We start from the raw sequence: 12,251 nt of genomic DNA on the forward strand, positions 1-12,251 counted from the left end.
AAAAAAACAAAACAAAACAGAAAACCTTTCTGTCACTACAGAAAAAGCACTGCAATGCTACTAAACAACAAAAAGCTCAGAAGAGAATACTTCAAATACTTCATTTCACTTACACCCACATGCAGGTAAATAACTAAAGGACTCTAGGTTAAAAAAGCTATTGAATAATACACACTAAATAGTCTGATGTGCTCACCTTCCCATCATAGCGCTTCACTATAAACTGATCCAGGCCCAGGTCTGAAAGAGAAAGGAAAAAAAGATACTTTAAAAAAAACATGCTCTTAGAGTGTAAAAGTAAGCATTTCTTGGGTTTTGTGTCTGAGCGAGGATTAGAAAGTAAAATGTACCGTCTGAATAATGTCAGTAGAAAGTATAAAGACAGAAGGAAAATTTTTTTGCTTCTTGCATTTTGTACTTTGTATTATGATCATGAAAGATGACAACAAACCTACGGCATCAGAGAAGAAAACCCTCTTCTAGCAGGGACAGTAGGGGCACAGCTCTGAGCACCCCTCAAGAGCCTGAAATACCCACCCCAAAGCAGAAGATTTCTGCACTATTACCAGGCAAACATTTCTCCTGTGATGCCCCATGTAAATGCATCTTCATAAAACTCATAAAACCTGATTTTTAATAACACCTTTTGAATGGCTGACAAAGGGGAAAACAAAGAATTGTTCCCAGAGTTAATTGGGATACGTCCAAATAAACCCAATACTAGTTCATATTTTAGTAACAAATTGTTTGTAAATAGATTTTAAAGGAGATAAGTTGTAGCTGCATTCATAAGTAGGCGAGCGTTTTAGCTAGAAGGGCATTTTGGAGAAAAGTAGGGAGAGGGGTTATTTATACTAGTAAATTCAATCTCTCACACCATCACAAAATGTTTTTTTTTTTTCCCCTCTTCAAGATAGAAAACAAAAACACCCAGCATTTGCAGAGCTAAGGCACAGAGCTCTCAATCTAATCCACAATGCCCGGCAGGCTATATGTACGTTGATGAATGCACATATAAGCAAGATGACAAAAATATTCAGGAAGATTAATTATCTGAGCTTTGCAACCCAAAGTCGGGAAGATGCACTCTGAAAGGAGATTAAACAGAAGTCAAACCAAGCACTTCCAGTAATTTAGGAGAGCACAGGCCAATTTTTGGTTCTCTGAAGAATAAAACCCCTCAGCAGAGCCACATCCCATGCATTTTCTGCCACTGTTTATGACTATTATCACATCCTCATTTCAATTTCAATTAGAAAAAAAAGATGGAAAAAACAAACTAAAACCTCCCCAACGCCTGCTGTGTCACCTGCTTGTGAAGGAAGATAATAAAACCCTTCCCGTCTACTGGAAAGGTTCATAATGGTTACGGGGCAGAAAATGGAGTTATTAATCATGCCAGGGTGACCTCTTCGACCTTTCCGAACCAAAGCAGTTAAAACTCCTCCTTCACCAATTTCAAAGGTCAAGGCAATTGTCAGAGGGCTTTCTGGATTTGTGAATATTCTAACCAGAAAGCACCTTCTCAATATTTTGTGCACCTCACAACAGAGTGAAAATTGCATATTCATACACGTTTTCAGATTTTAATCATCATCTTCCTCTGAATGTTATCCTCCTGAAAGCTGCGGGTATAAGCGCAATACAGTAAGTATTGTCCCACTGAGAGGCAGAATTCATTTGATAAATGTACTTATTTTACCAGAAACATGTTATCTGGTTGGAGGCCACCCCTGACGATCCATCTGGATGCTGACCGCTAAGCTGAGCCTAGCTTATGTCCATGTGTCATAACCAAGTCATCTCTCAAGAACACCTCCTGTTCCCATGCCAGGAAATAGCACTGTAAGACACATCCCCGGCAGCCCGACATTATACACGTACTCACGGAAAGCTAAGCAAGGACACGGGTTAAAAATAGCAAGTGAAAGTATTTCTTAATGGCACACCAACTCACCCCAACTGGACACTACTATTGGGAAAGCAAACAGGTTTCAAAGGAGACCCCAAATGAATGGATGCTCATGTAGATGAATGGCAAGAAAAGATGAACTAACAACTGTTTTCTTTTATATATATATAAAAAAATAAATCACACATAAATATAGTTATTTATATAATAAACAATAATATCTATACTAGTCTGTATGTACCTATAGAAAAGTTATTAAAAACAGCCAAAGGACACCTAAAATGGTATTCCTAAAAGAATACCCCCACCTGTACCAAAGGAAGAGGCTAGTATTATGAACTTTATGCTCTCCACAGATGTAACACAAGGTGGGTAAAAGGGGAGGTGATGGAGGAGTATGACTGGAGGGGACTAAAAAGCAGCACGATAGTTAACAACAATAAATTACAATAATGATGGAGTCAGCAAAGGAAAAACATGCAGGTGAAATCAGGAGTTTTGAATACAGGGTGGTTTGCCCCCAGAGTGGGGTTTGGTCCAGCCTCATTCACCTAAGCACTGAGATGTTTGTTTCCACGTGTTGCCTCGATCGCTATAGCATGTAACGAAAAGACACAGAAAAACAGAGCATCTGGGTAACCTGAGAGTATTCCTGGGAGGGACAGAGTGATGGACCTTGACTTACACATGGCTTTTCTGTAACTGCATCCAAACCCTCAAACCAGGTGTAGAATCTGACAGGACCGTCCTTGAAGTAATTAAAAAATGTGTAGATGTGGTACTTAGAGACATGGTTTAGTGGTGGACTTGGCAGTGCAAGGTTAACAGTTGGATTTGATGATCTTAAAGGTCTGTTCCAACATAAACCACTCTATGATTCTATTGCAAGCACAAGCATATTGGTTCACATCAGTGTTTCACGCTCACTCTTTCTCCCAGCCATGCACAACAATATCCCTTCTGCTCTGCTGTACTAAGCTGCACGCTTAAGTCCTATAAAACTCCCCGTATCATATCTCCCAACAGAATAAGCCAATTCAAAGGCTGAAAAGGGACATTTATATGTTCAAGGCATGCAGTTTTACTCAATACATTTTCCTTTTCCAATACAGTTTATTTTCTTTTTTATGGACTTAGCTACGTGTTTTTCCACAAGTCGTCAATCTCAAAAGTTGACAAAAGGGAACCAAGAAAAAAGAGGGACTGTTGCCTGACGCCTGTGTTGTTCTTTCATTGTAATACATAAAAGACTCAAAAGGCTTTTCCTCCAAGACATGACAATAGGAATTCAGTGTTTGCGTAGGATGGAGAGCTAATGGAAACGCTGCACGAATAAGGACAATCACACCTGAACAAGTAAAGGAAAGAATGTTAGTTATTACATCTCTTACTCAAAAGGCAGGGTGCTAAGTTAAAGCTACTGCAGAATTGTAACTGATACACTCATAAAACAAATATCCCCTGCCTGGGCTATTGCTGATGAGCTGCAGGAACGTAAGCTAATAGGCATGTTAAACAGTAAAAAAGAGCTTTTCCACCTTTCACTGAAAATCAGGTGCTGAAATACTGTTGTCCCAGAAATGGATTAAAGGATGTCCTTCAAGAAAGACGGCAATGAAATCCAGAAATCACCTCAAGAGGGTACCTGGCTGCTTCACGAAGCCCCCCCGGGACTGAAGGCAGCACAACGTGCACCATGGCTACTCCAGCTTGCATAGTGACCTCCCAGAGCAGCTGGGCTTCGGTGCTTGTTTCTGCTCGAACAAACCCAAAGTTTTTGCCATGTCCTGCCCCAGAATACACCTTTTATTTACACAAAACACTGTACAACACCTCACCTTCTACTACACATTGGATTATGGAAGCCCCTTTTGCTCCCCCAGCCAAAACTTCTGCATCAGCCACTCACTTTCAGCAGTGCCAATGGTGACCTGCAACAATTTCCAAATTTGCTCACCATAGCCAGTTCGCTTGTCATCTTTAGGTACCACTGTGTATTACTCCTACAAATTCTGATACCACCTAAAGTACTATTCAGGGACCAAATGAAACAGCAGCGCTGCCGTGGAGTACCCACGCAAACAGCACCACTGGAAGCGTTATTTCAGATTAGACCAACACCACTTAACAATACTACGAATATAGGCCTCCATTCTTATTCATGTGATGGTACTTGCACAGCACTCTAAAAGTAAAAATGTTTCAAAATAAATCAAAATTACTTACACTCGCTGCCTGCCACAATGGGGGAAAAAAGAGCGTGTTCGATAGGAGAACCATATTGTCTGCGTTTACTTCTTTCTTTTGGGGCTAGGAAGGATGTTTTAATGGAGAAGGAATTATTTATGTAAAGGAAAACATATAGAATAACCTGCCGTTACTCTTGTTCAGCACTAATCAAATCTAAAGTCAAATGCTTATTATATTTCTATTGATTAATGAAAACATACATTCCACAGATTCACTCAAAGCTAGCTAATTACCACACTGGATAAATATCTAAACAATTACGAAGCTTTTCATGTTATGCTGTAAAAAGAAAAAAAAGGTGAGCCATGGGCAGCAGATTATAGATTGCAGTTTAAAAAAAGAATATTTAACAAATGATCTTCCAGAATAAAGATTGTATTATGCCAAGAACACAGTTGAAATCAATTAGAAACCATCATGATTTCCTCTGGGATGCCAGCAGTTTTCCACTGACAGAAAAAACCTTTTCAACTCCTTGCAGTCTTTATATCCTTGTTAGATTTTTCATGTTATTTGGGTAACATTTCCTCATCATCTGCTTTTCCTTTCCCATTGCTGGATATATAACATGGACTCTTTGTCTTGCAAGTAGATGAGCAAAAGGGCTAATCACCAAGACTGAAGAGCCTGCTAACCATGCATGCAACATGCTATGTTATGGGAGAAATAAACACTAGACCAACTTTCCCCCTCCAGAGCTGTAATCCAGCTTCTGATTTTTGTATGAGTATTTTCTCCCAAATTTAAAATGTAATCTGCAAGCAAACAATGAGCTGCCTGAGATTTCTCAGGGAACACCACTCTCAGGTTTGTATTTAAGTCCAGAACTGTTTTGTTCAAGGAATTACAACCATCTCCTCCTCCTCCAACAGGCAATTCAGTCTCTTTAGGAGATGTGCATTCACAACACAACTGATCAGCCATACCAACCTGTCATATATACTGGAAGCCTTAATTATTTGTTTCTTTTGACTACTATCACATAAGCATGCACGCAAATGCACCTCTCACTTGCCCCTCCCTGGCTAGGTTCCTGGGGTCTCGTATCAGGCATTACAGGCTCAAAGATAATTCTTGCCTAGGAATGATGTATTTTCACGGGAAAAAAAAAAAAAACCAAAATATCTATTCACCCTCCTGGTTCAAGAGATAACCCCTGAGGTACCCCTCCTTCTCACTCACGTCCTTTCCCTGAAAACCTCTCCAGCAGATGTATTCGGGGGAGAACACAGAACTAAGTCCCCACCAACAAACCAGGAGACAAGTTCAGCATCTCTAGTTTCATTCTGGGTCTTAAGAATATGTTGAATAATTTGCGTAACTTTAGGGATCTGTACAAGCCTAGGGAGTCTTTCTCCTCCCCACCAGACCAGGTGAGCGCTTGTCACAGCTCATCACTGCCGTTTCTACAGAAGATCAGATCCATATTTTACAAACTTAAGTCAAAATAACAATCACTCAAGCATTGCAACAATCCAGAAGCCAGCTTGTGCTCAGCTGCTCCTGAAGTCCAGACATGAAAAACCATTTCAAAACCGAGAATCAAGCTATACAGTCTGATCAAGACACCAGACACCAGCTCCATCCTTCACAGCTCCTCTCCTCCGACACTGTCCTGTGTGCAGTGGCTGCAGGGGCACAGCTGCTGCTTCTAACTGAGCTTCAACAGTATGTTCATGGTTTCTTGCAGACAAAAAAAAAAAAAAAAAAAAAGAAAAAAAACCTTCTAGGGCATTTCCAAGAGTTCAGATAATTGAGCTGCTGCAGAGAACGGTGGATCTTGAAAGGTGTCTTTTGTGCAGCAGGAGTTTGGGTTAACCAGGGAGGTTAACACTGAGATGGAAGAGCAAGACTGATTTGGGTATAACCACTCCTCGTTACAGTGTGCTATGATGACATATGAAGCCTTTTTTTTTTTTTTTACTTCTTTCAATCCCTATTGTAAAGATGAAAAAAACCTGATAGTGGCTGAGTATGCCACAGCTCCTTCTTAGTCCAGGATGCCCCAAAATATTCACTTTCCTCAGGAAAATTATCAACGCAGAATAGACCCAGAGAAATGTGCGGAAATGGAGGGACCTCAGAGGCTAGGAAAGAGAAGAGGACGGGGCAGGCCACCACCAAGCAGGTCCAAGCACTTGGAAACGTTCATCCAGGCCAACAGCTATGTAGGACTACAGACAACGCACAAGCATCGACCTGCAAGTATGAGGCACAGTTACAGCTCCTCTCAAGCGTCATGGCTTCACACGCCTTTTTCAGCAAAAGCCTACCTGTCTTCGAAGAGCTGCAACATCTAAAACGGGGGTTTTGCAAACCCTTACCCTTCCCACCAGAGACTGTGAGGTAGTATTTTCAGCTGGTTTTGGGCTAGAGTACCAAGTAAGCGCCAGGGACGAGAGAAGGTGGGCGGAAAAAAAATACCACAGGACTGCAGGGAGCAGATATCACTGCCCACGCTTCTGTTGGCACTTGGACTTTCCAGATAGCATATAAAGAATTATTTTTTTTTAAAAGCAGCTTCCAAGTTTAATGCTATTCTTTGGCTTATTCTGACAGACAGTTCCAAGCTCAGCAAGAATGTGTCACACCTTAAGCACATATTGCCTACTTGGGAAAGCTACGTCAGAAAGTTTTAATGAACTAGAGAAAGCAATCTACAGGAGCTAATGAATTGGCATTCATTTTCCCCAAGCTAGCAAAATGCAGTCTAGAATTAAGTTGACACTTTATTGACAATAAATCGAACTTTCCCCTATGTAATCCATAAAAATGAATCAGGCATATGATACCTCACAGTAGATTAGCGGTTCAAAAACAAATACAACAGGGGCTCAAATACCTCATTACTCCACATCACTTCTTCCACAGTATTTTCTCTCCATAAAACAGCAGACATATTAAAAGTAGTTACTTGCTGAAATTATGACCACCAGCTTGAGCATATCGAGCATCATCCCTTCTCATGTCTCAGACCGCTTACGCAGGACCGTATTAATTCACAGGACCAGAAGGTGACTGCTTCGCCGCACAATCCTATCAAAAAATACCACTCATGGAAAACCTTGGGGTCAGTGGGACTGCGGAAAGTAATCCATAATTCAGTTCAAGCATTAACCTACCGAGTTTGTACGATTACAGCAGGCTACATCACTACCTGAGGGAAATTCCCAAGGAGTGCTCCAGGCTACATCACCATCTGGAAGGAGCGCCCTGGGATGAAGGCGGGATGCTCCAGCCCGGGTGGAAGGCACACCCAAGTCATGACTAAGGGACAAAGCAGCCCTGGCATTTCCCTACTAATCTATGATCTAGATTATCCTATGAGTCAAAAGTACCAAACGGATGTAAAGTGTGTAAATAATCTGGCCAGCAGGTAGCAGTCTTTGTTTTTAATCTTGTTTTAACTTCTATTTTTAAAATCAGCCCTACCTGTTTGTGTTTTTTTCCTCACTACCAGCTTTTAAAGCATTTGGGAACAAGGTTATGGCTGGTTTGACTTTACTGTAGCATTAAGTGTTTTACTCTTCTACTATTCATTACGTATTAAAAAAATCATTTACTGCAATTGTCATTATGTACAGCATTCATAAGGAACAACCATCCTAGCAGCAGCTCTGCCTAGAAGAAAGTCCATGACAGTAACAGTCCTGAAGACAGATTTTCAAGCTGACAAGATAAAATGCCCATTCTCCTGCTTTGCCTGCTGATGGGAAGCCAAAGTTCAATTTCCATCTCACTCCACTTTCCAAGAGCACCTGTAAGTATCACTAAGGCAATTTTCTTCCCTTACAGGCTGCTTTGTGTCACTGACTGGTGGCATTTGCAGGCACTTAAAGATGGTGACAAGCTTCACTGGGGCCATTTAAGCAGCTCACCTAGCCAGGATAATACTACTTACCATGGCAGGTTAGTGGCTAAGACTGACAAATTATCTCCCATTAGTCACCTTCGCTTGTCTCTAACGGAGGTGTTTTCTGAGCACTCTTCCACCTATTTTCTGTGCACACCCTTAAAATGAACCAAGCACATACATTACATGGAAGAAGTGAAAAAGAATCAGATGTGTTGAAATTAAACACAGGATGTTTTCTATTTTTAAGCTGGCTGACAAAAAAAAAGTTACTTGCATGGGAAGAGTCGCACTCAAGCAGGCGCTACTACTTTTCAAAGTACCAATTCAAGGAGCTTTGAATAGATAAGATGGTAACACAATTTCAGCATTTGTGAACATTATCTTCTGTTTATTGCTCAAACTACTTCTTCACTGAAGATGAAACCATGTAATTCATAAGAAAACTACAGCCATTTTCAGGACTTGATGAAAACCGAAATATCAATTCACCAATAAGCTTTTAACACTAATGCCAGGATTATTTTTTTCTTCTCTCCTGCACACAATTCATATTGTTGTTTTCTAAATACAAGTGTACATGGTATTTATTTAGCAGCTATCATCTAAGACATCAAAACAGTTTCACAGTTTGTACAGAAATCTCACTCTTAAAAAGTTAAGATTTGGGGGCTGCAGTTCTTCAATAATGACTGCAGAAACAAAAGGAGTTTTAATTTGACCAAAGTCCGTTTTATTCTTTGAGACACACTTTGGAAGACCAAGAAACCTGATCTCCCACGTCTCACCCAAAATATGGATCTCCTCCAAAACAGAAGACAGGCAAAATCCTCCTGCCACCCCACAAAAACTAACCTCTCACAAATGCTCAGAACATAGCTTTCCAGATTAGAAAAAAGCTTCTGCTTTCATGCCTGTTACCTGCCAAACCCTGACAGGTATCACAGCTGATGTGCTTCCTTGCAGTCCGCAGGGAATTTGAAGCCGGCAGAGATGAGCCTCACCCTGGCCAGCAGGATCACAGCTCAGCCAGGCAGACAGGGCTGTGCCTGGATCCCTTTATTGCTAAGATTTTCTTAGCCAAAGCAACGTCCTTTTGTAGGTTTATGAACAGTTCTTAAGACGTTTCGGTTGAAGGTAATCTTTCGCTACTAAATGTGCAAGAAAGTCATCTCATCTGCTCTTCAAGGGCTCACACCAACGAGATCTACTGTGCTGTAAGAGAACTTCAGGCAATGTGGAAGGGATTAGGAAAATTTGGGGTTTGGAGCATGGAGATGGAATACATAGCTTCAGGAAGTGCTTCCTAGCCCTAGCAATCCTGGGTTCAAAGCTCCCAAGAAGCACACCATGACCAACGCTTCTGAACCTGAACGACCACCATTCTTTGGCAGTCGCTGCTCGTCAGCCAGGTTCAAGCCGGCACAGACACGCCGCAGGCTCTGCTGGACAGATGAGCATGGCTCCCACATGGCTGCACTGGTAGCTGTCTGCCTCGCTCCTGCATTTGTTACGTCTCCGTTATCCTTCCGCACATTGTCGCATTGCCATAACACGTGGGTTGAGAGCATCGCTTTTGATTGTGGCAGCACGCCAATCAGACAGCAACCCCCCTTTTGTGCCGTACCTCTCAACGTAACGAGAACGATACCCAACAACATATCTGTTTGACAGGAAGTTTAAAGATCAGGTAAGCACAGAATGGAGAGTTTATTCCCTTTCACTCTATTAGTTCCTCCAACTACTACACACACATCACTTACTTTCCGGTTGTTTTTCATTAGGGGTTATCGATCTCACAAAATCCTGCGGTGTCATAAAAACCTCCGATTCACCGTGCTCGTTTATGACTTTCAAAGTGGCAAAGTATCTGAAGATTTTATCCGGTGTGGAGTAGGCTCTGATCCTGTTCTCATATTCCATCACCTGGAAATGAAATTTAACCACCATTAGATGTGCACAGTTCCTCCCCCAACAGCCACCCTTAGTCCTCTGAAGGTTTTGCCGCAGGACAGCAAAGTTGTGTGCAGCAACAAAACACTTAAAAGAAATAATGCTGAAAGGGTCAAAACCCCTCCTATCCTCAGCCTTTGAGCTACCAGGAAAAATGGCAGTATCAGCTCCTGCTGTCTCAGGATTAAAAGCAAACACTAAGAGTCTTTACTATTGCTAAGTTTTGACTCTTGATGATGACAGAAGAAAAACATTAACAAATCCCTGAAGGTGCTTTTAAACATGCACGTAAAAAAAAAAAAGCACTAGCATCACATTTGTGAATCTGAAGCAGCTCAACGTTTTAATCACAGTGTTGAAGGATCTGATTTGTGATTATTAAATAAAGGAAAAGAAAAAAAAGTCTCGGAAAGCTGGGAGAGACCTTTACTTTCAGGCTGAGTCTTGGAAAAAACGACTGAGCCACAGCTGGTTGCTCAGTCACCCCATCTAATTTTTTCCTCTTTTCTATCACATTGGCAAAACTCTGCAGAAACATTCTTCACTCAGTCCTCTTCTCCCCAACAATCTGGCACTTCCTAACTCTGCCAGTAGCGATTATTTTCCATTTTCCCCAACACACAGCTGGAATTAATCAAAGAGAATAGAAAGCTTTTATAAACAAAAATCACAACATAAGGCCACAAGGGAGGAAGAAGGGCACAAAGACCTACACTTCATTATGTATTAGAGCAGAAAACTTTCCTTCTTAGTTCAGCTTTTTATTCCTGCATTATATGCTATGTTTAACAGTCCATAATGTTCTTGAAACCTTCAGTACTGCTGGCCAAGAGCCACGGAAGAAGAAAAAAAAAACCCAACCTAACTATCTGCTGAAAGAGAACAGGCAAGATCAAGGGTACTGCCAAGGCAGCTGTAGATCATTTATGGCTTTGGTCCTGTTTCAGCCTTGTCCTTTAACTCGAACAACTTCTCCACCCTGATGTTTATCAGACAGAAAACACCCTCTCCAGTTTTTCATATTTCTAGAACAAAACATCCAAAGGTTTTTAATCTCCCAAGCCAGGCTTCAGTAAAGCAACTAGGTGAAAGCAAAGCCCCTCTCCTCTACATTTGTTCTAGCTCACATCTCCAGCAAATGCAGCCGGACATGACATTATCTATAATGACAATATCTAAAGCATTCTCCCCACGCTTCTCAGTGTCATCATAGCTTTTTCATAATTGAGAAACGACCTTGCATCAACCACTACACCCAGCTCCCTCTTTCCTGCAGCTATCTGCCCAGAAGAAATTTTTTTGTCCCTAGTCCCTTTTGCTACTAGCCTTTGCACCTATAATCCACAAACCTAACCCATTCTTATGGCTTCAGTCCACAAGGTCCTCCAAAGATAAGGGCACTGGATCAAGAGCAATTGTTTTACTGCCAAGTTACAAGTCACTGTCTATCAGTTGAACCGCAGTAAATGACAACATGCTCTTTCCCAGCTCTTTCCAGCTGCCAGGCTGCATGTGTCTATCTTTACAGTTCCTACCTGGCAGGCAATAACTTGTCATGCCAAAGTGATCTTTTGAGTTGTGATTGCAGGCCCGTATCTCACTCCTTCCTGTAGCATGGCCTGGTCTCATGAATATCACCCCACCCAACTTGATCAGCCAAAAACATAATTAAGGATTTTTACCTTTGAGCAAGACAACTAAAACCAACTCCAGTATCAAGCCAAGAGCAGACGCCACAGACCATGACTCACAGCTCGCTCCATCCAGGACACACAGCCTGCTTTCTAGCTAAAATACTTGTCTCCCTGAGCCTCTACTCCTGATTTTCCAAGTCTGCAGAAAAATTTCTTGCGAGGCACTATCAAACATTTTCCTTCAACCCAGCTAGTTAAGTTGCACCTCTTTTACTCAACAACTCCACTGTTGCACAACAGACATTAGTCCTGACATTTCTGCCAGTAAAAACGTGTTTCATTTTATCCCATTCAACTTCACACCTGCAATGGATCTTTCCTCTGTTTTAAGATCTTGCAAAGATGCTACTGACAGGCTTGTTGCTGTCAGGTGCTTTTCTTCTCATTGTTGGAGTATGGGCATTGCTGTTGTTCCCCGCTTGACATCTTTATCAATACTCCTCCTTACCAGCCCAGCAACTTCACTGCCAGCTCTTTCTTATCCCAAGCTCAGGGTGATCCTCAAGGCCCCTGCTTTATTGATGTTAAGCAGTCTACATTTTGGTTTGACTTCAAGCACAGTAATTTTCCCACACCCCATTCAGATCCA

The 12,251-nt window shown here is 41.6% G+C and overlaps 1 protein-coding gene across 3 annotated transcripts in view; it reads right to left on the bottom strand.

The window, feature by feature from the left end:
* The window catches only part of MICU1 (mitochondrial calcium uptake 1), a 97,913-nt gene that overhangs the window by 65,710 nt on the left and 19,952 nt on the right, over positions 1-12,251 (bottom strand). For all 3 annotated transcript variants that reach the window (XM_009694987.1, XM_009694986.1, XM_009694985.1), the window contains exons 3-4: positions 9,779-9,941; positions 197-240 (exon numbers count right to left, since the gene is read on the bottom strand). In XM_009694987.1, coding sequence (XP_009693289.1) covers positions 197-240; positions 9,779-9,941 — 207 coding nt within the window. The remainder of the gene's footprint in view (positions 1-196; positions 241-9,778; positions 9,942-12,251) is intronic.

The sequence above is a fragment of the Cariama cristata genome, unplaced genomic scaffold (assembly GCF_000690535.1).
Source record: "Cariama cristata isolate BGI_N322 unplaced genomic scaffold, ASM69053v1 scaffold1842, whole genome shotgun sequence".
Classification (NCBI taxonomy): Eukaryota; Metazoa; Chordata; class Aves; order Cariamiformes; family Cariamidae; genus Cariama; species Cariama cristata.